We start from the raw sequence: 27,081 nt of genomic DNA, 5'->3' as shown, positions 1-27,081 counted from the left end.
ACGATTTCAAGCTGACCATACGACAGTCATGGCAGAATGTCAACTCATACTGTGCGTCTGAATCGCTTACGATGCACGCCCATTGCGCACAATTTATGAGCTCACACTATACGAAGTCGGGTCAGACTGTGACAGAAATCTCCAGTTTCCTTTTTAAAAAGTCTCACACACTGAGGATGAAGTGTTTCCAGTCACATCCTCTCTGTCTCTCTCTCTGGCTTTCTCTCTCTATCCCACACACACAAACAGCATCACCATCTGTGTCAGCTGCAGTAGCGAGTGTTATTTCCTGCTTGCTTATTTCCGTTATCATAGCGGGGCTGGATGGGCATGAGAAAGTCCTTCTAGCTGTTGTCATAATAATTTAGAATTAGTCTGACAGTTTACAAAAGAAAAAAATTCCCCACATGTTTATTCTGCTTGTGTTTCTGCTCTGACTGTAGGAGTGTCTGGAGTCGTACAACTAAAATATCAAACATGTCAGAAATCCATGTAACAAGTCGGGGGCAGCTGGTCGGGCTGTGATGGGGCCGTTATGTCCCCCTGTACACAGCATGACAAACGATGCCTAATCGGACTGAGAAGACGACTTCAGGAGTATACGCAAAAGTTATTTGTCGTATTGGTGTTTCATCCACACAGAAACTGCATTTTAGGAGGCTATAAATGCTACTTTTTGAAACCAGGTCCCAGAGTGAACAAATCTGTAAATGCTTACTGTTTCATCACTGTGTGGACAGCCAACTGCATTTTTCTTAAAACAATTACGTCATACAAAGCATAGCCCACCTAAACAGCATGCATGAGTCGAACCAAGACAACAATGGCGGATTACAGGGTTTTCGTGCTGCAGAAACTATTGGGCTTATTATGGCTTTAACAGTAAAATCTGATGCTCCTTTGCCACCACCGAGAACAGCATACACCAGATGTTCTTAAATCCACTGCAGAGAACAACCAGAAGGGCAACCTGGAGAAAGTTTGTGTCAGTTTTCTGTAATCTTCTTCTCTCTTTTGGTGCATTTCTGTGGAAGCGTCACAGCGCCACTTACAGGCTTGGCAAATATACTACAGCGTTTTCAGTGGTTCTATTCTTACGCAGTCATTTACTGAAACGATCCCGTATTTATGAAAAACTTTTTCAAAATGAAACGGAAGTATATCGTTTTAGTCTCCGTGTGGACAAGGCCTGAAAGTAGGTACAACTTCCAAGTGAGTCGTGACTCAAAATTCGTGGCTGAATCGGATGAAATTCGCACAGCATATGCCCAGCTTTAGTAAGAGAGGTGACCAAGAACCAAATGGTCACTCTGACCGAGCTCCAGAGATCATGTGTGATGGGACAAAGATCCAGAAGGACGACCATTATGCTGTCCACTGATCTGGTTTACACTCTTTAGTGTAAAACACATGAAAACCACACTGGGAGTTTGTAAAAAACTCCAATTTAAAAGCCAGGCAGGCATCCTTTAAAAAATTAAGATACAGTGGAAAAGCATTCTGAGAGGAGTACTTTGAGAATAAAGTTTGACATTTGCCAGATGCATGTAGTGTTAGATACAAAGATACTAAGTTGGCTAGCTTGTGTTAGCTCAATACTAAATTAACTAATGGACGAGAGACTGCTTATCTATGCTTACCAGCGATGAATAAACATGGATATTAAGTAGCATGGTAGCCACTACCATTTCCTGTGGAGTTATGCTGTTGTCTGGAAATTTAAACTATCTAAATTTTGTATTATGGCGTTTAAAGAACAGACTTTAAATTTAGAGTAACAATCTTTATCACAACACTACTATAAAAGCACTATATTCTAGCTTCAGTCAGACAACTGGAAGAGTTACTAGATATACAAGCATAAAGGCAATATTGCTGTTTAGTAGTGTTACGTGATATTATGGGAAAGGCTCAGATTATGTTTTTCTAGGAGGTAGTTAAATATATCAGCTGCAGTCTCACCATAAGCCATGTATTATACCTAGTGCCGTCAATGGATTAAAAACAATCAAATTAATGATAGGCTCTGTTATTAAATAATCACAATTTATCCCATATGTAAATAATTTGAGTAATATTGCATTACTGGTAGATTTAGTAATAGTAACAAAACAACCAGGAAGGAAATGCTTCTGAATGGAATTGGAACTTTCTACTAGCTTTTGAATCAGAATCAGGAAATAGGAGAAGTGCAGACCAAGAGCAAGTTTTCCACTTACTAGTCAACCTAGGATGTTGTTTATCTGTGGATTTCATAGATAAAATTGTAAAATTAAAGGCAAAGAAATTTTTCACATGACCCAATCAAAGGTGGAATTCTACTTTGGCCAGTTAATCAAACATTTTGACAAAGTTAAATTATAACACTCGCCAGAAACCCAACATTCTCACGATTTACAAGAACATAGAACAAATTCTGACATTACAACAGCTTTCCACTCTCAGCGTGGCGTAAGAAAGAAATAACAGACATGTATTCAAGAGAATCTTGACTTTGCCACTTACAAGCTTAAAATGTTTAATTTATTTACAGATCACACAATGTAATACGAATACACAAACTGTTCATATGTAACAGTATGTTATAAACAGAGGCATAGTATTTCATGAGATACATATGAGGTACAGCGTATAGGTTATGAAAATGATTTTTAAAAAGGTAACAAATATGTTGGTCGCATAATCAATGTACACCAGGGGGCTCCTTGTGATGGTAGGCCCCTCTGATAAAAAAAGATGCCCTAAATACTAAGCTGAAAATGATCAAGTTTTATGGGCATCATCTCATATACAATTCCAACAAGCAGACAACTAAAGTCAAACAGCTTCACCTTTTTTACTTGTGCAAGCAGGCCAGCATATCACTGGCAAATGACACCTTTCTTTTTTGTAAGAACATGTTAAAACCCAAAATACTATCACAGTATTTCCTCTACCCCTTTAGCAGCCTGTTCCATTTTTAAATTAAAACAAACAAAAAAAAGAAAACTGATTGACATATAGGCTATTTGGTACCAAAAACTGCACTGTTGTTTCTGCAATTAAGCCTTCAAAAGATAAGGCACTAAAACAAAAATTCGGCAGCTGTTCTTGACACATAATTTGTACCCACTTCCACCCAAAATATTGCTTTTTTAAGCAACTCATCAAATCAACACACATATATATATATATATATATATTAGGGTTTCATTAAAATATTTTTCTTAGGTTTCTCTCTACTAAAACACATACACACATAACCATACATGCACACTTTCATTTCAATGTTGCTGACAGCTTAAAAAGTGGTCATAATCAAATACATCTTAACAATTTCAGAGAGGCTGCATGCATGCTGCAGATGTACAGAAAGCTGAAGTTTAAAAAAATAAAAAAACTTTACATTGCATAGATAAAGTAGTCCTGTATGCGATGTTGCCTATCTCAAAATCCAAATTGTGCATGCTTGCTGCACTACTTTCCTCTTTTTTTCTTTTAAACTTCACAACAAAAGACTACACACCTGATGATACAGCACAGAAGTGCTTCCACATCAGCTAAAATATACATACGATACATAGCTTGAAAGAATTTTGGTTGAAAAACCAAAATAAAACCACATGAAACAGGGTAGATTTTTCTTAATAGTTCATAAATATGCATGTATAAGAAAGGCAGCCTTTGTGTACTATTTTCTTAATATACAAAAATAACAAAACATATCAATCAGAATAAGACATTACAGCTGTAAACTGTAAAACTGGTTAACACATTTCTTATGATGTAGAGTTGCGAATGACATACAGCTCAGTCTACACAAAAGAAAAGTAACAGAGTAAATTGTATTTTCCTACTACAAAATGTCATTAAATGTCTTGGTGCTGGTAAGCGACCATTTTTATGAGTAAAATCCAGTAACATCCAGGGAGAATGGCATATCGAGGTTGTACTTGTCTTCAGTCCTTAATGTTTAGTCCTCTGTTTAGCTGTTCAGTCTCTATTTGTTGTTTCTCCTCTAAGTTTAAGTTGTTCCAGGTGATAAGCTCAGTCCAACACTGTCCGACTTACTTACTCTTCTGTGAGCCAATCATCACCTTGGAAACAAAGTTGACAATGGCGCTTGCTGGCTGTTCAGGGTCATGCTCTGCAAACAGGTGGCATACGTTGTCCATGGAAGTGCCAGTTTTCCTCGCCACAAAGCCAAAGATCCTGTGGAGATGAAGCAAAGTACTTAATAGTAGCCAGGTGATCTGCCTCAAACTGGCAATGTGACAGAAAATAACACTTTTAATGCTATTTTGGTTGTAGCAATGTATAAAAAAACCCTAAACTGTTTACGTACTTTGCTGAAGGGTAGCCGTCTTTTTTCCACCTGTGAGCAGAGAAAGAGCATCATTGTGCTGTTAGTTTATAACAGTTGTCTCATTGTATACAATTAACTTTATTTCAGAGCTCTTAAATCTTTTCAAACCACCCTCCTCCAAAAAAGTGATACAAAATTAAATTTGATAAAATGACAATTTTTAGATATGTTTCTCAATAGTATGAGTCTTTCAGTTTTACTTGTCCCTATTTGTATTCAAAATGCAGGGCTATCTACAAAGACCACCAAGAATAATTCCTATACGTCTGAAACTTCAGGCTTATAAATCCTGATTTTGACATATGATATAAGCAGACTGCTTTTGTTCTTTTTGATGTCATTACTTCAAAAAATGTTGTGGTATTCAAGCATACAGTGTCTATAAAAAGTATTCACCCCCTGGATGTTAACCCTTTTATTGATTGTGGTCAATATAAATTGACTTTTTGAACAAAAAACATCTTTAATGTCAAATTTAAAACATATTTCTAAAAGGTAATTTCAATTAAAAATTAAATAAATATATGTTAGGTAAAATAAGTCTCACAGTTAGTGAAATGGGGATCACCTGAGTAGAGTAATGTGTCTCAAGTGATTGCAGTATAAAGATACCGGTGTCTGGAAGGTCCATTCCCTGGTTAATCAGTATTCCTGGCTACCATTGCACAATGAAGACAAAAGAACACTCCAAGCAACTCAGAGAAAAGCTATTGAAAAGTACAAGTCAAGGGATAGATATAAAAAAAATCTAAAGCACTGAACATCCCCGGAGTTCAGTTAAATCCATCATCAGTAAATGGAAGGGATATGGCACGTGTGTTAATCTGTTTAGATCAGGCCATCCTCACAAATGAGCGGCTGTGCAAGAGAGAAACCAATGTGAGAGGCCAACAAGATACCTATGAATTCTCCGAAGGAGTTACAAGATCCAGCAGCTGAGATGGGAGAGACTCTGCATACAAAAACTGTTGCCTGGGTTCTTCACCAGTCAAAGCTTTATGGGAGAGTGGCAAGGGAAAGCCACTGTTGAAGAAAACTCATGTTAAATCTTGACAAGAGTTTGCCAAAATGCATGTAGGAGACTCTATGATCAATTGGAGGAAAGTTCTTTGGTCTGATGAGACCAAAATAGTGCTTTTCGGGCTTCAGACAAAACGCTATGAACACCAACATCACCACAAACACACCATCCCCACTCTGTGCACAGTGGTGGCAGCATCATGCTGTGGGGCAATTCAAGGCAGTTGGACCTGGAAGGCTTGTAAAGGTAGAGGGTAAAATAAATATAGGAAAATATTGGAAAATACTGGACTTGGGCTTGAAAAGGGCTGTTCACTCTCAATCCCCATGCAACCTGACAGAGTTGGAGCAGTTTTGCAAAGAAGAATGGAGTAAAATTGCAGTGTCAATATATGCAAGCCTGAATGAGACCTATCCACACAGACTCAGTGCTGTGATTGCAGCCAAAGGTGCATCTACTAAATACTGACTTGAAGGGGGTGAATATTTATGCAGTCACTGTTTACCTTAGATATTTTCATCTAATTGATATTACTTTGCAGAAATCTGTTTGCCATTAAAGAGGTTTTTTGTTTTTGTCAGAAAAAACTCAAATTATATTGGCTATGGTTGATTTATAAAATCAATGTTTTCATGGGAACTGTAATCTCACCTAGCATAAAACATCTTATCAGCGGCCATCACCAGCATTAAAAGGTAACACTTTAAAGACCCACTATTACTCACTTTCTTTCCTGAGGGTCTAATGCACAAAATATGACTGTGTTGACGTTGTAATGCCTCCTGAAGAAGAGCCTAAAATGAGACAAGGGATTGTTATTGTCACAAAAAGATCAATTGCATGGATGCATAGTGTGGATATGCCTGTGTGAAACTCACTTCCTCTGGTTGTCAGTGAGGGTGATTCCCTGGGATGACACTTTGAAGTGTACTACGGTGGAGGTAGGCGGGGGGTTGGAGTTCAGTGTCATGCTGGTGGCTTTCTGCACCGCCTGGGTGCCTGTAAGTGACTCCATCTCCACTGAGCAAAGGTACCACACATTGCAGGCTGCAGGAGCACACACATTGAAATTACACTACAGTCACAACTGTGCAAATAGAGCAAGTGTATTTAGTGACTCAGTCCATAATGACAGGGCAAGGAATAATGTGTGGATGAGTGAGGATGAACTCAATTCCAAAAGTATTGCACCCAAAGATTATGTAAGTGTTTATGTAAAGTGGCATCATCACTTTGTAATGATGCCTATTTAAAGAGGATGAGCCTTGACGATTACCTGCACCCTGTTTTAACAGCTCAGCAGCAGAGTTGGTGACTGACTGTGAGGTCGTCTCCACAACATCTTCAAGAGGATCTAACAAGAAAAGTTCAGTGAGAGTATTCAGTTAAAAACACACAGCAAATGAAATGACCAAATGGCCAGACAGCAAAGCAGCCAGACTGGCAGATGTGGGTAGCCACAGTAGCTATTCAGAGTTTATTTTCTTTTCTGGCTGTTATCTTACACATAAATTAGGTCTGTGACTGTGGATCCAATGTTTACCTCTGTCAGGTATGATAAGTTTGCAGGGCAAGGCCAAGGGAGTGATTGAATGTTGGCAGACCAGCGCGGTTAAGCTTCCTGGAAAAAAAACAAAAACAAAAAAGGCAGAATATAACAGTGATATCTGATGCTGTATATGAATCACAATAATAAACAAAATTTCTGACTGTTGACAATGTATGGTGTCTGCAATTATCACATAGATCAATAAAGTTGTAAATCTGAAGAGGAAAAGGGCAAAATCAGCAAAACAGTTTTGTTGATTTAGCAAATCTGTATGAAATGCCACAAAATGCTTCAGAGGTAACCTGACAGTTGCTGAGAAAATGTTATGGTAGACTAATGAAAACATGCAGAAAACATGCAACTAAGTTACAAAAGACGATCAAAAATAAACTAGAAAAACACTCAGAGCGCAGACCACCACCATTAGCCCTATCTCCCGATAGTACAGAACCCTTTAAAAAATTCCTGAAACCTGATGGTGATCCGGATCACTCCCAAAATCTAATCAGCTCTTCCTTCTGCCATTTCTGCCATTTCCTGAAAATTTCATCAAAATCCGTCCATAACTTTTTGAGTTATGCTGCTAATAAACTAACAAACAAACTGACTTACAAACAAACCCTGCCAATCACATAAACTCCTTGGCGGAGGTAACTAGAAAAATACATGTTTTAAGTTCAAAAGGACAGGCAAAACATGCCTCATGATAAACAGGGCTTTTGTAAAGCTTATGCCAGTGATAATGTGCACCACACACCAGAAGAGGTCAGTATGGTGCATGAAGTCTTTCTAAGGGTGTAATGCAGCCAAACAGCCAAGAGGTGTCCCTGATGCCAACATGCTGTGAGGGAACAGGTGATAATAGAGTCTGTACTCACCAAAGTAGGGCTCATTGGGGCAACCCTTCAACCGCACTCCTTTTTGTGTACACTCTATCAGGAAGTGGCGAACCAATTCATTGGATAGATCACCTCCTGTTGGAAAAAAGGACCAAAATTAGATCCAGACAGAGAAACAAAAACAATCAAAACTTTTCTCTGTTGATTTACTCTGACCTAAATATCCACTCCAGGCATTCAACTCTTTCCCAGCCTTGAAGAGTTACATAAAACATATTAGATCACTACATTCAATCTGTCCAGAGATTAATGGTATTATGATTCAACAGAAGCGCCTCTGAGGGGCCAGGAGGGGTCTACAGGAGGAATGTCTCGACACAAAGGCTCAGAGAAAGGCCTCCTCCTTAAGGTGGGTTGGGTTTCACACTTAGAAGGAGTCACAATGCCCTAAGCTCAACGTGTGGGGAAGGACCATGTCATGATGTCACTACAGGTGCTGTTGGACTGCAAAGGGGCAAAGGCAAACAAAAGGACAGGTGTGAGTGGGAGATGAAATAAAAGGGTTGGTGCAGGAGGGGCAGAAGGGCATCTTTTGTGCCCTAATGTGTTGACAGAAAATACACTTTGTAAATAGTACAACTTGTGTCTGATATTCATGGGATTGAATGTCCTCTGGCCTGTTCTGAATCAGAAAAAGAGGATGTGTGAATCTTCATTATGACTCAATCAGCCTTTGTTTTCATACTGAAACTTGGCTAGAGAGCATTTGGCAGGTTTCCTCGAACATCTATTTTTTGCTTTCCAAAAATCCCTCCTCATGCTTCACAAACAACCAAAACAACAACAATAGGAAGTGCATAACCAGACAGCTCATTTTGAACCCTGTCCCTGGATATTACATCTTTACCAGACCGTTATGTGGGGCAAAGAGCTTCCCATGAAAAGGCCCTGGGATCACAGTAGGCTTATGGACCCAGCTGAGCCTTTGTTAGGGAGTGAAACATTAGCTGTACATCTAAGACTGTCAGGCAAAAAGGGGGTCTGTTTGGCTTCATCATGGCAAAGCCCAGGAGAGAACACAGCGTGAGGAGCTCTCACACGCAAAAACAGGGAGGGACTCTCAGGTTCCAGTGTGAAGGTGAGTACAGTGGGCTGTAACTGTAGATGGCTTTGTCTGTAGTGTCTGTACTACTGGACCAATCGCTTATATCAAAATACACTTATTCTCATTCTTTTCTGCACTAAAGTGAAGAGGCGGATACTTTTGTCATGTCTGAGTGTTCATTAAGAAGCTAAGAGCGGTAGGGCAGGGTTTTATGCCTAGCTTAACATGGAGTAGCTACTCGCTTAGCTCTGCCAAAACAAAAAACTACATGGAGTTATTTGTTTAAACAAATATGCTGTTCAAAGAGAAAATTTTGTGCCATGAAAGCTAGCAAATAATTCATCCTAAAAAAACAGTTTCAACACGTTTGCCACTTTTAAATCACAGAATGCTGCTTTTTGTTCATGTTTGTGTAAGCAAGATAAAACAATTTAAAAAGTTAGCATAAAAAATAGTTGTGAGGCAGGTTAGGATACAGCAGGTTTAGCTGTTTAACTTCATGTCTTCATGCTAGGCTAGGCTAAGCTAACTGCTCCCATCATACAAATAAAATAAAAATAAGAAAAAATAAATAAATTACTGGTTACACTTTAAAATAAATGCACTCTTTTAGCATTAATATTGCACAATTTAAGAATGAGTAAATACTTAACACTGTCTATAAAGACTTACTAGTTAATTTATGTAATTTATAAACAGAGCTTTAAATGCTTGTTACCTATTGGTGCATTTACACATTAATGATGCATTACTAATGCTAACCCTGACCCTATCCCTAATTATAACCTTTTACTAATTCTTACTAATATATTAATAAAGAATTTATTATTGTGTTTAACAATGAAAACAACAAACCAAAACAGGATTTACAATACAGTAATCTAGACCTTCTCTAAAATTATGTTCATTTATGCACTCAGTAATTGATTGGAGTTCCTTTTGTACAAATGACTGCATCTATGCAACATGGGGTGTGGAGCCAGTCAGTCTGTGGCACTGCTGGGGTGTTACAAAAGCACGTTACTTTAACAGCAGCCTTCTCTATGGGGTTCAGGTCAGACCAGCTGGCTGGCCAATCAAGCACAGTAATACCATGGTCAGCAAACCAGTTTCTGGACGTTCTACAGGAAAAGGAAGTCAGTATCTCCATAAACCTTCTTAGCAGATGGAACACTGAAGTGCTCTTAAATCTCCTGGTAGATGGCTGACAGCGATCCAGCACTAATAGTGAAAACTTCACACTGGACTACAAGCACCTTGGATTATGTGCCTCTCAGATATTCCTACAGACTCTGGGATCTTGATTTCTAAATTAAATTCAAAATTTACTTTCATCTGAAAACAGGACTTTGGACCACTGAGCCACAGTCAGTTTTTTTCTCCTTAGCCCAGGTGAGAAGTTTATGACATCTTCAGTTCAGGATATGCTCGACACTAGGAGCGCGACTCTTGTAGCCCATTTCCTGGACACGTCTGTGTGTGGTAGCTCTTGATACACTGACTCCAGCCTCAGTCAGCTTTTTTGTGATGCTCCCTTACGTTTTTGAATCGGCTTTGTTTAACAACCCTCTGAAGGCTGAGCTCATCAATGTTGCTTGTGCATCTTCTCTACCTCACTTTTCCATTCTCGTCAACTTTGCATAAATATGCTTTGATACAGCCTCAGAGAACAATCTGCCTCTTTAGCAATGACCTTCTGTGGCTTACCCTCCCTGTGGAGGGTGACAATCATCGTCTTTTGGACAGTAGTCAAGTCAGCAGTCTTCCCCAGGACTGCAGTTGTGTTTACTGAAGCAGAGTGAGAGAATGAAAGCTGGGCAAGCCTTTGCAAATTGGACTTTTCCCACAATATTCTAATATTTTGAGATAGTTGATTTTAAATTTTCATGAACTACAAGCTGTATACATCAAGATTAAAACAAAGAAAGTCTTCAAATTTTTCACTTTCTGAAGTAAATTAGAGGAAAACGATAAAATTTTACTTGATATTCATATTTTAGATACATCTGTATATGTTCATGCCTTGACACAAATGCCCTCCCACACTTTATTCTCTTCTTATGTTTATGTTTTTTCTAGATTTTGATAATCTTTTTCACATTTTTTTTTATATCTATCCTTCTTTGATATAAAGATATTTACTGGTATATACTGGTTTTCTTCATTATAAACCAAGTAGAAAATCTATAAGACATGAAAATATGAGTTTTTTTACTGTTTGATGAAATCGAAATAAGAAGCAAGTAAAAAAAAAGGCTAAACTTTTCAAACATCCATGTCTATTGTACCTTTCTTAGTCTGCTGAAGAACTGAGGGTGGGGGGGTTGCCACCTTCATTGCGAGTCCATAGGCCCCTCTGAAGGAGTGACTGTCCCGTACAATGAAGCAGCCAGGCTCTTTGTCCCTCAAGACTGAAATGGCTAAGAGACAGCAGACATAATAAGGAAATTACAACTAATTTCTCCAGGAAATGTTATGTGTTTTCAATATGTAAAAAGTTGACATTGTCAAAATACCTTGGTCCCTGGAGATGTCTGGCTTGTACCAGAATTTGGATGTGTCCTGCACAAACTTTACAGTGACCTGCTTGCCCACGAGTACATCTGGAACACAACACAAGTACAGCTTATTAAAGATATGTTTTTATTTGTTGACATTACTTTAAACATGAAGCACTAGTGTACCTGGCAGAGGTGAGGCTGTGCCCAGTATCTGAGCTGAGAGATCAGGTAAAACATTTGGGAAGGGGATACTCAGGGAGCTCCCACTGTGAGGACTTGAGAACCCACTGAGGGCCGGAGATGCTGTTCCCAATGAATGCTCCCCATCTGACGTTCTCTTCTTCTCTGGAAGAAGGGGTGGCTGCATCTGGGGCATAAGTTCCCTGTCCATGCCTCCATTTCCCAACAGAGTTGTGTTGGAGTTTGGACAGTCTGTGCCATAGCCGAGACCTGAGTCTTCCTGCTCATCAAAGCTTTGAGCAGGACTGTGGCTGAGAGCGTAGTGAGCCATGCAGCTTCTCTGGCTGCTCCGGGGAGAGCTGTGGGCATTGGGGGCAGGGTGGATGTGGGGATGGTGCAGAGGAGGAGAGTGGTGGCCGTAGTCCAGTGACATGGTGTGCTGTACTGGTGGTCTGGTGGAAGAGTAGCTGCTCAGAGAGGAGTGGCGGCTCAGGACGGGATGTTCTGGCCAAGACTGATTCACTGTAGAGCTGCAGTGAAGATTAAAAAAACATATAAATATTCAGTGAGGGATTGCCAGAGTAGAGCATGCAATTAATGCACTAATTATAGATCACAATTAATCCATGAATGCTGACGCCCTGGTTAAAACTTGTAATACATTTGTACTTATTATTTTAGGCATTCCTGAAGCCTCCACTCTTGGTTTACTTAATCTCATGCCTCACTTCCCTCTGATCTAATTTAGTCTAATGAGAAAGTTAAAATGTGAGTGAGATGGAAACACTGTTCATGACACTGGTTTCAGCTCTGGCCTCATACTGATGTAAAAGTCAGTCCCACTGGAAACCAACACCTCAGCCTTATATTTGTTTTTTTTTTTTTTTTGAAAGGAAGTCCTATAACAGAAAATAAAAAGGCTCTGTATAGGGCAGTTCTGTACCTGTCTGTCCGCTGAAGCGTCCCAGCCATTGAAGCAGAGTGTGCAGCGCTGAGCATCCTGTGACAGTTGATGGAGTTGTCTGGTAAAATGTCAACGTCAACATGACTGACCATCTCTGGATATCCTCTGGGTTCTGTTTGAGCGCAAGAAAATGTTAATTCAAGCACATTTATTGATGACTTTTATAGTGGATTTAACTTCTAGCTTCCAGCCATAATCCATGATCTAAATCATGGGTCATGAACTACTTCTGTTCAAGGGCCAGATTTTGCGTTGACAGACACTTATGGGGCAGTACTTTTCAAATAAACTTAAATAAAATCAACATTTTGGTGTAATTAACATCTTATTGTTTTAGAGTTTGTATTTCTTTCAAAAAGCAAGTAATCTTTAACAGTGAGATCAGCCCCTGTTGCTAATACAGCAGACACCTACAAAGGGGAATTGTCATATTGAAAAAAGATACCCTAAAAACCACATCTTTTTCTCTCCACACATTTATCATCTTAAGGGGCCAATGGGAAGCTTTAGGGGGCCTGATATGGCCCCCATGCCGCCAGTTTATGACCATTGATCTAAGAGTTTATTAGGATGTCAAGATAGCCACACACATCGTAAACAGAATAGAGAGGATATGTGCAGAGCAAGTATACTCACTTATTTTTCACTCTCCATAGAGCGTATTCACTTTCAAATCCACCCTGATACTCATCATACAGTTCCCCAAGGATGACAAAGGCCTGACCTGCCTGACTCTGCCTCTAATTGGCTAGCGTTTGTTATCACCTTTGTTGGTTGGGTAAGAATATCAGGGTAAGCCAATCAGAGGAAGAGCAGAACCGAGCTGGTGATGCTACTTGCTATCAACTAGACTCCCTCATTATAATTTCATTATTACCTTCACTATCTCAAATCAAACAGCAGAAGTTGAGTGCCAATGTGCAAACACAAAAGGCCAACTTTAAGGTGTACTAAACACAAAAGAGCAGTCTATAAAACATGTAGGGTAGAAAGTAAAAGTTAACCCACTTATGCAGGCACCACTCCTACACCACTGTGTGAAGCTAAATGAAAATGTAATAAGAAGATTTTTCTCTAGTTAGATAATATGATTGGGTAAGAAAGACCATGAAGAGTGGAAAAATCCGTCAGGAAAGAGCTCTGGGTACTCACAAACAAAAAGTCAATATTGGGAGTGAAATTAAATGAAATCTGTCCACATGGTTTTAACCCCGGCCATCAATCTATACAAAGTCAACGTACATTCACTCCTACCACAGCCCACAGAGTCAACAAATCAGAATCCAGTGCAGCGAGAAATGAAAAAGCCTACTTAAAAGATTTATTCTAATCAGCTCTGGCCTGGAGTCACAGTCCGAATCTAAAGGCTCCTGTTCAAACTAAGGTTTCATCTGCTTAACTTTTACAGGAATGAGAGGTACAAAGCTGAAAGTGTTGCTGGTTTCTCCTTGTCCCTGTTTCCCCTCTATGTAAACAGAGACACTTTCATGGGGGAAGAAAAGTTGTTTTGTGTCATGCCTCCTGACCCACAGTAACCATGGTGATGTGGCAAGACTGAATGTGCTGATTCCTGCCTCGGTGTCTGAAGTAGTAAGAGGCACAGCGGGAGAATAAAACGGCTCCCAGGCCTCACAACCGTTTGACATGCTGTAGATCACCATGGAAACCAGACCATAAGAGGTCAATGAAGGCAGATTTGATTCATGCATAGTTTTACATATGTGGTTGGTGGTGCATTTACAGTATTTGTCCGCCAGTAATAACATCTCAAATAAAGCAAGGCGGACTTTTAAATTGCTTGAGTTGTATCATACATCACATATACAAAATGTTTAGAATCATAAGCTCTGTTGAAGTGTTTCAATCACTTGATAAAAGCCAATTTAACACAGTGTGTAATATTGACATCAGAATAGTTTCATTCTCAAATGAAAAAACATTTAGTAATTACAAGATCAGTTTAGACAATGTTTTAGTGTTGCATGGCAGTGATGGCAGTGCTTTCCTAAATGCAACACTCAATTTGAAATGATTTTTCCAGTCATATTAAGAGTAACCCCTATGCACTATGCAACAATAAAAATATAACAGTGCAATTTTGGTCACAATTATTTTCATCCTCCATACACGTCCTGGTCTGATGCCCTTACAGGCAAAAATAATGCATGCTTATATAGACTTTATATGCTACATTAACACATATCAGACTAATTTCTTCTGAATCCAGCTACTCACTGTGTGTGTTTTAACCTAATCACCAATTTACCTGCACATCTGCATAGTTTCCCCTTCTGCACCTTTGTAACTTCTTTTGATATGTTTATACTGTTTTTATGTTTTTATTTTACTACTGTATTTTCTGATCACAGTCTATGTAAGTTTCCAGATTTTTATTAGCCAGTTAATATTTTGAATCATCTTCTATGTTATTTCATTTGCACCAAACACCAAACCAATTTCATTGTAGGTGCCAGGCCAAAACCTTGTATCTCCTTTTTTCATGACTTTTTTCATAAATCAGTGCTATTAATCACCCTATACATCAGTCATTGGTTTTTTGGAGAACAACGTTTTTGGCCCAGTGTTGACCCGTTTTCAAATGTTTTTTGATAACAAATATGTACTTCTCTGATCTAACTGCCTAAAATGACATTTAAGCTAAAAAATCTGCCTGTATCAGCTGTAAACATTGGCTGTATGAACAAGTAAGTTAGTGGGGTTGTAGGCTGGACCAACAGATCTCTGTCAGCTGAAGTCTTTTTCTTTATTTTTCATCATTCCTTACAATTCAAGTGTGTTTTAAGGACATAAATTTGTTAATGTGTGTTTTAAGGTCTGCAGTTTTACATCTTAAGAGCATTGAAATGTTGACTTTGGTCTCAGTTAAAATTAATTTGTTGATATCAGCTTATCGGATATCAGCAAAGATGTAATATCGTGCAGCCCTAGTCTCTGTCATCTCGCTGTACCAAATCAAACATTCAACAGGCTATTGCCAAGTTTTAATCATTGGTTCAGTTAACTGGTGTTTTTTTTAACTGGTGATTAAATTTCTGTTAACAATAAAATGCTTCAATAGTTTAATCTTTACACAAAGCCGATACATCCTGATGCTATAAAGCATTGCAAATGCATCTCTCCTCCATCTCTTGGAGTGTTTTATCTAAGGTGATTTCCCCCAGACAGAAACAAGAGCATATCCATGCAAAAAAGAACAAAAAAAGGTTCAAGCCAAAGAACAACACTGTTATGTCAAAAAAAGTTTTTCTCCTCATGCTGTGGCTACAAAGACATTCTCCAAAAACCAAACATGAAGGGCATGGACTGGTTAGGAATCTCCTTGCGTTTCTCATTTATTCAACGTCTTTGTTTTCAGTCTGTGTCTAAAACCACTAAAATTCCTCAAACAACAATGTCACCATTATTAGTGAAGCCAGGAGGACCTGAAATGGCTGTTTTTAGAAGGATCTGAGAGCCTGTCACAGGACAGACATGAAAGAAGACCTTTGCAGTCAGCAATTACACTCAGCATGTCTTTCTGTCACTACATAGCTACACTACACTACTACACTACATATTGGGAAACCCCTCTAAAAGATGTTTTGGGGCGCAAGTGGCCAAGTGGTAAAGGCGCGCCCCATGTAGATGGACGGCCCGGGTTGGAATCCGGCCTGAGGCCCTTTACCGCATGTCTCTCCCCCGCTCTCGTCCCTGTTTCCGACTCTATCCACTATCCTCCTCTATCAAATAAAGGCACAAAAACACCCAAAATAAACTTTAAAAATATATATATATATGTTTTTCTTCTTATTGTGAAAACTTTTCTACTTTCAAGATCTGTGTAAGATCAACAGTCCCAAAATAAGGTCCAATGACTGTTCCAGTGGTCCACTCTTACTGCAAATGGTTTGCAGAGGAAGGCTGTTACAAAAACACACCAAAAACACTTCCTTTGCTTTGTTTCTGAACATCTTACAACTGTGCAATCAAGTTTGTGAAACTGAATCCAAGGACGTTCAACAAAATGCATTCAGGTAGAAGAACTGCACGTACCACGATCTGTCCTATAGCCTCCATACGACTGCATGCTGGGGGATGGAGTCTGCCTGAGCTGTGTGAATTCTGACATGTTTTTCACTGAAAACACAAAGAAAACAACAATCTAATCAAACCTACAGAAATCCCAGCTTGTAATCAATGCTTTTGAAATGAAACAAAAGAAAGCTGCTAATAATGGCACATAGTACTTACCATAAGGTGTTGGAGGAGAGATGGGGAAGGCTGGGGTGGGCGGAGTCATGTCACTTCCAGCCTCTACTCCACTGTCCATGTCTGGTCCCTGGGCCCTGTAGTCTGCACTGTCGCTCCTGTACAGCATGTGATGCTGAAAAAAGCAACACACATATACATGTAATCAAGAGGAGAGGAAAGTAAATTCCATTTACTCAAATTACTTTAATTGAGAAGTGTTTTGGGGTACTTCAAATTGGTTTTAAAATCAGTGCTTTTACTTCTACTTAAGTAATTTCACCTAGAGCAGCTTGACTTTTACTTGAGTACAATACTCTTGTACTTTTCCCACCTCTGTTGACTACTCGCTGGTCTGTTGTGCACAGCAAAAACTGAAGTGTTGATATCTCAGGGTCTCATCTTTAGATTTAGATTTATTTGGCAGTGTTGATCCACCAGGTCTGCCCTCTGCCATTTCAAATCTGTATATGTGTGTGAGCAGAGTTCCCCCATCATGCCCTTGGGCAGAGTGATCAGATGTGTTCAGTTGTTGCCTGTTGTACAGTAATCCCTGCTGGGGTTCTTTTGGTCAGGTTTCCAGTGGATTGATGTTGTTTTTGATGTAAGACACATTTGCACCATGAGTGAAGTTTTCCACTGAGTTAGAGTTCCACCTGTGACTTTACATGCACCTAAAGGCTGCATAGAGCATAATCTTAATCAGTATGCATTGTCTTGTTATGAGGTAGACTCTCTGCTTTGTTCTTGTCAGAGGAGACCCACCTTACCAGTTAAAGCTAAAGAGTTAAAGTGTAGTTTAACCCTATGTAGTGTAGTGTGGGGCAATACAGGCATTTTTAAAACATTATATTAAACTCTAAATGAGTTTAATTAACACATACAATTTTGCAGTATATTTTACTTTATTATAGAAGTGTGACTTTACTTGAACAACCTGGTTGGAGATTTTATTTTGTTTTTCTAGCTAGTAAGATCATATTTTACTGTACAACTGCTTAGTTGATACTCAATACTCAGTACCTAAAGTAAACTTTAAATTGAATACTTTTTATTTTTACTTGCGTAAGCCATAGTGGTGTGGGTGAAATAATCTTTACCAGTCTTCGGTCCTGCAAGTATTGATTAAAGACTATAAAGCTAATGCTACCAAGCTGTCATGTTCTATTCCAAATTATTAATTTACTGACAAAGAAGTAAAAATTAATAAATCTAACAGAATAGGATCAGATTGTTCCATATGTTATGCATGACTGGACAAATGACCTAACTCAATTGTCTGAAATATCCACTCCAGACTTACCTTGATTGAATTGTTTAAGTGATAAAACGACAAACAAAATGGATTACAGCTAATATGATATCAATTCATTCATTCATTCACAGTACCCCTGAAAAAAATCAAACATAGTTTAAATAGGAACACAACACAAGTTTGGATTTAGATGCTTTGGATTAAGCTTCACTTTCCACTGGAGCAACTCTTCTATTTGTTCATCTTGTCTTTGGTTGAGTAAAATATAAAACTACAACATAAAAGCAGTTTAAAGGTCTGCTTTTCCCTCAGCATGAAGTGGATGGGATTTTCTGGGCTTTCTCTTTCCCTGCTGAGTGTACCTATGCACTTTTTGGTTTAGTTTTGGTATTTCTCTTACATTTGTTTCCCTTTGTGTTACTCTTTTTTTTGGACTGTAATGTAAGAGCAACCTGCCAAAATTTCCTTCATTAAGTTCTGTCTTGTAAAGTGAAAAAGCCAACATGTTATATTTACCAGTGTCTGTGGCCCACATGGAGAGTACGTCCGCTGGGCCCTGTACTCTTCTGTAACACCCCACCCTGAGTTACAGAAGCCTGGATGATCTGTGATGTCACTTCCTTGTCGACTCAGAGTCCGTGTGACACCCATGCGGCCATCGCTGGACTGGACAGCTGGATACACACAGGTAGTGAGATACAACCAGACCGTTACATGTTGACAGATATATAGGGACAGTTTACCTTAAAAGTGACATATCATACCCCTTTACCACCTCTAAGCACAGTCCCCTGTGGTCTAAATGCAACATCCGTGCCTCACTTTGGTCAAAATATAATATGGATTCTTCCTGCCTTTTGAGTACTATGGCTTTGGGTGGAGATACCAGATGAGGGGCATGTAATGATGACTCATTGCAATGTCACAAGGAACACATTATCAGATTTGATGTTTTTAGGCATAAGTGGATGCAGACAAAGTGTTGCTGGCAGTGTTGGCTTATTTTACAGTTTGTGTGAGAATTTTGTGGGTTTAATACACTGTACTTCACTGAATTGTGACCTTCTTACTTTAACACAGTCATCTGTTAGATCATTAAGTATATGGATTGCACTGCCAGCCCTGTCTACAGTCCTGTTTTGAGAGGACAGCTGAGGAATGCCAGGGATCTGGGTGGGGTATCTGTGTGTATGTGGGGGGTCAATGTTGTGACTACTCTGATGAGTGCTGCCACTCAGCACCAGGGTGTTAATTTGAAGCCCTCCCAGCGAGCCTTGACCCCTCAGCCCTGAAGAATGCTAATGGTGCAGGAGTGCTAATGCCCCAGATCATTATTCACTCTGTCTGCAGTGAGTGTGGATGACAGGGACAGATGTTTCTCCATGTGTGAAGCACAGTGATACAAGTTTTTTTCTCTACAAAATTTCTCATGTAAGTTAAAGCATGGGATGCACGATATTAACATCATGATGTCAGTATCATTAGGTTAAAGCTTGAAATTCTGAGTATAATCAGCAGATGTGAACATTTCTGCTTTTATATCAGACGTACATGTAAGTAGAATGTATGAAGGTGTGATAAGCTGAAACATGAAGTTTTCAGAGTGTGAAGCAGAATCAACAGATCTGCTTTAGCTGAAGATTTTCTCTTTTTTCAGCTTTAAAGTGTTCAAAGATCTGAAAGTGTTGCCTTGAACTACAGCAAATTCAATTTTTTGCACTTGAGATGAATGCGTTTAACTATTTCAAGCACTTTCTCGTGATTTTCTAGGGAACCAACCTGAAAATTTGTTGTTAAATTAGGAGATTTCATTTTAACTGTCAGTACAAACTCCATAAAAAATGGCCATATGTCTATGAAGGTCTCAGAGCAAAAGACGAAGCTTGGTTTGACTCATATAATACTGAACGTTATTCCCAAAAAATGATGTTTTTCATTACCTAATGTCTATATTTGAGGAAAAAAGTATTAATGAAATAATCAAATGTAGTTTGTCTTGTTTTAAGTCTACTACTAAAACAAACTGCCACATTAACATTTCCATTGACTCTAAAGAATGTTGTGTTGCACTTTTTTTAGATTCATCGAAGACCTTTAATACTGTTGACCACATTGTCCTATTACAGATGTTTTTCCTAATAGCACTAAAATGGTTTAAAAATTACTCAAGTGATAAAAAGCAAAGTGTTTGGGGTCCCACAAGGGTCTGTATTTGACTGACTTTATTTATTAGCTATATAAATAATGCCAGGTTCATTTTTATGCTGATAACATGGTAATATGTGCACCTTTGTCTTTCTTAGGCTGCGTCCACATGGAAACGAATTCAGGAGGATACGCAAAAGTTTTTTACTGTATCAGTGTTTCATCCACACGGAAACTGCGTTTTTGGGGGCCGTAAACGCTAATTTGTGACTTGTCCCAGAGTGAACAAATCTGTAAACGCTTACCGTGTTGTCTCCATGTGGACAGCCAACCGCACTTTCTCAAAACGATTAAGTCACACATAGCATAGCCCACTTACCCCGCATGCGCATGTTGAACCAATACAACAATGGCGGATTACGGGGGTGTGTTCGTGCTGCAGAAGCTATTGAGCTTATTAAGGCTTTTACAGCAAAATCTGATGCTCCTCTACCACCACAGCGAACAGCATACACCAGACGTTCTTAAAGCCACTTCGGAAAACAACCAGAAGAGCAACTAGAAGAAAGCTTGTGTCAGTTTTCTGAGATCTTCTTCTCTTTTTTGGTGCATTTCCGCGGCAGTGTTACAGCGCCACGTCCAGGCTTGGCATATATACTACGGCATTTCCAATCTTTTACAGTGGTTTCGTGCTTACGCAGACATATCCTGAAACAATCTTGTGTTTACAGAAAACTTTTTCAAAGGGAAACGGAAATATAACATTTTCATCTCTGTGTGAACAAGGCCTTAGAAAGTACAATATATAAACTACAGGCGGCTTTTAATGTTATTCAGAGAAACCTCTGTGACTTAAGACTTGTACCTCATGCCAACAAGACCAAAATGATGCGCTTTCAAGGTCTAAGTGCTAGACAGTAAACACATTTTTACTTTAAATAACGAGCCGATTGAATGGGTTAAAACATATAAGCTGTTTCTTCTACAGAAACAACTGTTTTCTTTTAATGCAAGGAAGAAATATTTTCAAGCAACATTTTCGTCTGTAACTGATTATTGTGAAATTCTTCACGGGCATGCTACCCCATCCTGTCTGAAAATGTTGGACTCGTGCACCATGCTGCTTAGTGATTTGTCTCCGGATTGGGTTTTTGCGCCCATCATTGTGTCGGTTGTCCTCATACATAGAAGGAAGAAACACTGGTATATCTTACTTTATAAAGCATTTGTTTCGAGAATTTCAAAGCTAGTATTCAGGAACATCGTCAAAAATCCAATATCATACATCACTAAATCAAACCAGTCATGGGGACAATGTGGTCTCCTTTGTCTGTTTAAGATGTGAGAAACAGAGACAAGACAAGTGATAATGGATCTGAATGTTTTGGCCAAAGTAGAGGCAAACTGCCTCTCCTTTATGACTCACTTTCAGGCCTGTAACCTTATATACCCTTAATAACAGGGCAGGGCAGTATGAAGGTAAATACAGTATTGTGAGGCCATAAAGAGCTTTCCTTACAGTTTCCATTAAAGTGACTCTCCCCCTTAAAAAAACTGTTCAGGCAGTTGCAATTGAATGAAGGTAATGAGGTAGTGTTGGCTTACGTGAATATCCTATCACTCATGTTATTAATCATTATGTTCATTACAAACAGAACACACCATAAAGTTATTTCTAATGGATGTTGTCCTTGGCTTTGTTTGTGAGCCAACTCTAATTGCTGTTGAAATGTATGTTGTGTAGTGCTTGTGCAATGTGGTGATTGTGTAAATCATACTGTCACAATGTAAACTTCAGACCTCAGCAAAAATAGCTTTCAGCTTCAGTTAAAGCTAGTGGAGATCCAAACAATCAAAACCTCCTATCTTCAAAATCACCATTTTTCAGGGAATGAAAAAAAAAAAACATGGTGTTTTTCATATAATTTAGTAGTGAATGGTCATAGTCCTCATCTCACTGACATTTTTATTGCTTTGAAATTTGTTAAAACCCACTGATGAAGAGGGTGTAAACGGTGACCAATAGCACTGGCTTATGAAAAAAAAATATGGAAAATGGAGATACAAGGTTTTGGCCTGACGCCAGTGAAATCTCAACTACGAATAATTTCTTCTTCATTTTTAATTAAAGTTCCTTTAAGGAGTTTTAAGCCTGTGATTATACATTGAAATAAGTACTGATATTTATATAAGATCCAAAAAAGTAAGGAAGCAAAGCCTTATTCATTTCACACTTGCACTTAACTTTTAAAAAGTTCCTGATTTTATATCCTGAGTTTACCCTGTAATTCTCCCCTTCCCCCACATCTCCATCAACTGACAGACGAACTGCAGGAAAACTTCCTGCTGCGAGAAACATGTTGAACCCCCTGAGCCCTAGAATATTTTTAACCATTTTGTCTTGCCTGGACTTGTTGTCTTAAAAGGCTTACAAACATCCACCCTGTGATGCACAGGCAAGCTTAAAAATCGTATTTTTTCAGGACAACCTGGGCTTTACGTATATGTGTGCTGCAGCAATGACCCTTGGATTTTAACAAAGCTATAGGACTATAAAAACAAAAGAAAAAACAAATGATTTTTATGTGGAATACACAGTTAACGAAAAGACTTTGTCAAAGACTTCTCTAATTTCTTGGGGACAAAAAAGTGAAAAAAGTAATCATTCTGTGACAAAATCATTCTGCGACAAAAAAATCTCAAAAATATTCACATTTTTACAAAGAAAAAGCTTTGCACTTTGTTGCATTGGCTATTTTTGAGCCGTTATTCAAAGCAGTTTCTGTCTGCAGTGACACAGAGGGCCACTTCAAAGGCTCTCTGTCTCTCTTTCTCTCCATTATGATCTCTCCAGGTTTTCCCCTGGATCAGCATTGTGTAAAGACATGTACAATAAGGGACATATTTTATTTTTACTATCCAAGTTATTTCACTTTTTATAACCTGGGTCTCTTCTTCTCGTATACAACAATGCCGATCTCAGAGGGTTAAACAAGCAAAGAGGGAACATTTTTGAGCAGGTTATCCTAATGCTTTCCCAAAAATCTCAGGGTTGCATGTGTGAAAAGCACCAAAGATTATAAAGATTTTGTAGATTGACAGTTTCTGTATTGTAGTTTTAATTGCCTGACAGCACAGTTTGGGGTAGGTGGACTCTAACTATTTTTAATGCACAGGATAATTGTAAGTTGCATCTTAGACATTTTGAACAAAAATATACTTTTTTTTTTTTAAATCTGAAATAATGTTTAACAAATGCTCAGGATGAGATCAGCATCAGAAATTGTCTGTTTGTCCACAGGCGCCGTATTCAACATACAATGTTCAACACCTGAAAGATTCCCCACAAGAGCTTGAAGTACACAGTTATTTAACATCTTTCACGTCTAAAACAAGATGTTCCTTTTATAATGCCATAATATAAACAACATAAAGAGCTTCTGGGGTTTTATAGCAACACACTGTACTCGTGACAAAATGCTGCAAAACACAATGCAAAGAAACTGTAAAGTAATGCTAAGAAGACTGAGACAAATTTTAAGCTGCAAATCTCCCAGGTGGTCTAGTTTGTTTCAGTGCTGTTTGGCGTGGTTTGGTATGGTAAATCCTGATCTTCTTTCCACAGCCAACGTTTCCCTTTTCTGAGTGGAAGCCAGCAATGTGTCTAGCTCCACCCATAAGGGTTAGATAGGTATGCTTGGTGTCTCAACAGAAGGGTGCCAAAAAGTATGACTGTATGGGGTAGTTATTTTGGTACCTTTTTACAACTTTTGACAGTAGAAACACAAATAATAGCTTACTGCATCAAACTGTACTGAACTGGACTGCCTGGTGAAAACGGCCATTATCTTCAGATCACCTCTCAACTGTGCATCAGGCCCAGATTTATTAACATCTTAACATACAGTACTGTGTGTAAGTTTAAGGCATGTTTGGGCCAAAAATGACATTGCAGTAAGGTGTAGATGTAGTGAGTAACCACCTGAGGTTACCATTGGGACGACTGACACAACCCTGGCCATGCTTTGGTTGGATTACCATGGGCATGGGAAAACAATCTGTTAAAAAAATAAAAAAGTCCACACCATAAGGGTGGAGTAAGGAGTGGATGTGGCGAGTAATCATGGCCTGGGGTACCCTCTAGATGGGTAGTAGGGTTGCTACAAGCCCCTGGTCGTGCCGTGGATGTCTCAAGTACCCAAAAACCGCTGGCAGTCTCCAAGAACCAGGGTTAAAAAGGACAAAAGAGATGCCATTGTGCTTGACCTTGGCTGCTGAGTGACACACGTGTTGATATGGGTTGAGCTTGACTCTGGCCATCCCCTTAGCCTCAGGTTTTGACACATCAGACCACATGTTTAATCCTTAGCGCCCTACATGCCTTAAACTTATGCACCTGAGTGTGAATACAGAAGCCACACTCCCTCTTCTCCTTTTTTCCATTCCCTCTTCCATACATCTTAAAGTTATACGATAAACTACAAAGACAAAGTCAGCTAAAATAAATACATCATGGTGGCTTGTTGTAATGATGTGATAAGCTCAAGAAGAAAAATTATGACTGATCTAGTTCCTGGATCCAAACTTGAAAGCAAAACAACCCCCTTACTTCCTACAGGTTATTTCCAAATTAGCAAAACTCTATAGCCTGTAGCATTTGTTTCTTGGAATGACGCGTCTGTGGTTGATACGCATGGACAGGTAAGCTTTTGGAATCAAACTAAAGAAGAACAAAAACACGTTGCCTTCAGGCTCACTTTTTCCTCACTTGGAAATTCCTGAGTCCTCCCTGTTGTGAGCCCCTCTACAGCCACATGTGCACATGGAGTGTGATTCAAAGACTGCTAACAAGAAGATAGCTTTCTGTGTTTTCTCTGCATCACTGCTTTTTAGCTGAAAATCTCCTCCTTTATACTCTTGTGTAAATGGCATCAGTCTTATAGGCTGAAAGGGGGGGCAAAATCTGATGGAGAAAGCGGAAACAGCTTTACCAGTTAACATAGAAAGGATCAGTCATTCCATTGTAAATAATAACAAAGAAAAGGAGACATTTGGAAATTTACACAGCAAATTATTCACAAAAATTCAAAGGAAAGACTAGTGATGAATGTAGGATAACAAAAAGGAGAGAATCTTTAAGACTAACATCAAATAATGGGATTGATAGGGGTTTTTTCAGCATGGTTAAAACTAAGGAGTCAGTCTGTGGCAAGCAGAGCTTCACTGGCTTTGATTCACTGAATATCTGTATCTCAATCTTTAATCAAACAGTGAGAGATGGCCTTGTTCAGAAAGGTTGATGACAGCTGCTCTCTCTCTCTTCATGTAGCGTACTGATCTCTGAGTCAGATAGAGCCACAGACAAGTCTGGACGGCGCTCTTTGCTCAGAAACATACCGAAAACATCTGAAAAGCTGGCAACAACCCTGCTATTTCTGCCATTGAAACACGCCAAGTGGAAGAGAGCAGGGGGGAAGAAAGGTGTGCTGAGTTAACTCTGTAGTGGAAGGGAAGAGCTGAGGGAGTAGAGAAGAGAATTCTTCTACTACATCAGAGCTGCAAACAACTAATGTTATAAGCTATTGACCACTTGTATTGTCACCATAAACTGTTTAAACTATCCTATAGATGCCAAAAATTGCATGAACGGATGCATGATTTGAAAGCCTTAAGTGTCATCTAAAACTGTGGTTTTCAAGTGGTGGGTTAGGACTAAAAGATGTGTGACAACTGTGACCAGGAAAAGAAGTGGCAAAAAGTCAACACTGTACAAAAGCTGTAAGTGGACATACAGTATATCTATCCTTTTTTTCATTTTTTGTAATAAAAGGTAAATTTTGGTCTTTTCCTCAAGATTTCAGCTGATTTATCTCTGTTTTCCATGGCAATAAAACTGCTTCCCTTGATTATCAAGAATTTCTTTAGAAATTGCAAAGTTTCCATGCTGTTTTTGGAAAACGGTGTAAAATAAAATGTATGCCCTTGTGCGGCTCTGTAATAATTTGGAACATGTTTCACTTGCCTTGTCTTTGTTCAGTCAAGTTTTGTTCATTTTTGGGTCCAAACTGTAATATTTTCATGAAAGAAAATTTGAGTTTTTGAACATTTTGAAGAATTGTGGCCAAAATTTCTCATAAGGAAATGTTGGTTGGTCCTCACGCCCAACCAGTTGATAACCACTTGACTTAAAAAACAGTTTTTTCTTTCACAGGGTTCCAATACACTTTTAAAAATCCAATGTAAGACTTTTTAAGACCTGATCTGAGAAAAATGAACACCACTTTTTGCACGGTAAACTGTCAAAAATGAGAGGTATGAGATTTCTCTACACACTAGAACAGGAATGTACTTTCTATTTATCAACTATGGCAATGTCAAATGGAAAAGGACAAAAGACTTTTTGGGGTCATAAATTTGATGATTTCTGGCACATTTAATGCCACTATTCAATCAATATACAGAATAGTGATATTTATCATAACAGGTTTTAGCAGGTGTGCTGAGCTTTAACACTTTATTTGAAAGTGGAATAACACTTTTTGTCAGTGAAGACCTGTCGAAATAAGGGTGGGCTGCAAGAAATTTTAAGTTGGCAAACTGTTAGCTCAGACGCTTGAGAACCTGACGAGAGTTTCATAACTCTACAGAGTCTATTAAATCACAGCAAGTCCGACAAAATCAGGAGGGAGTCTGGGGCCCTCCTCCAGGAAATTTAAAACATCCAAAACTGATTTGCCTGAATCATCGAAAATATTTATGCAACAATTTATAAGGAAGGAATGAGATTAAAATCGTATAAGGCTGGCTGGAAAAACAAAGATTGGATAAGGATATGTCTTACTCAGACACTTAAACTAGTAAAAATCAGACTTTTCAAGGCCTTGTTTTTCAAATGTGCAATTAAAGACTATTTAAGATTGCTCAAGGAT

General features: G+C 38.8%; 1 protein-coding gene across 2 annotated transcripts in view; it reads right to left on the bottom strand.

Moving 5' to 3' along the window:
* Window positions 1-2,503: 2,503 nt before the first annotated feature.
* Window positions 2,504-27,081, bottom strand: part of LOC121520012 (tensin-3-like) — a 56,144-nt gene continuing 31,566 nt past the window's right edge. For both annotated transcript variants that reach the window (XM_041803201.1, XM_041803202.1), the window contains 14 exons: window positions 18,524-18,681; window positions 16,756-16,888; window positions 16,558-16,641; window positions 12,484-12,616; window positions 11,544-12,070; window positions 11,376-11,462; window positions 11,148-11,279; window positions 7,794-7,889; window positions 6,910-6,987; window positions 6,643-6,720; window positions 6,245-6,413; window positions 6,092-6,160; window positions 4,325-4,354; window positions 2,504-4,191 (listed from right to left, as the gene is read on the bottom strand). In XM_041803201.1, coding sequence (XP_041659135.1) covers window positions 4,047-4,191; window positions 4,325-4,354; window positions 6,092-6,160; window positions 6,245-6,413; window positions 6,643-6,720; window positions 6,910-6,987; window positions 7,794-7,889; window positions 11,148-11,279; window positions 11,376-11,462; window positions 11,544-12,070; window positions 12,484-12,616; window positions 16,558-16,641; window positions 16,756-16,888; window positions 18,524-18,681 — 1,919 coding nt within the window. In that variant the 3' untranslated portion in view covers window positions 2,504-4,046. The remainder of the gene's footprint in view (window positions 4,192-4,324; window positions 4,355-6,091; window positions 6,161-6,244; window positions 6,414-6,642; window positions 6,721-6,909; window positions 6,988-7,793; window positions 7,890-11,147; window positions 11,280-11,375; window positions 11,463-11,543; window positions 12,071-12,483; window positions 12,617-16,557; window positions 16,642-16,755; window positions 16,889-18,523; window positions 18,682-27,081) is intronic.

The sequence above is a fragment of the Cheilinus undulatus genome, linkage group 13, assembly GCF_018320785.1.
Source record: "Cheilinus undulatus linkage group 13, ASM1832078v1, whole genome shotgun sequence".
NCBI classification, from domain to species: domain Eukaryota; kingdom Metazoa; phylum Chordata; class Actinopteri; order Labriformes; family Labridae; genus Cheilinus; species Cheilinus undulatus.
Note: the sequence above shows the minus strand (reverse complement) of the source record. Positions and strands in the feature narration are given on the sequence as shown.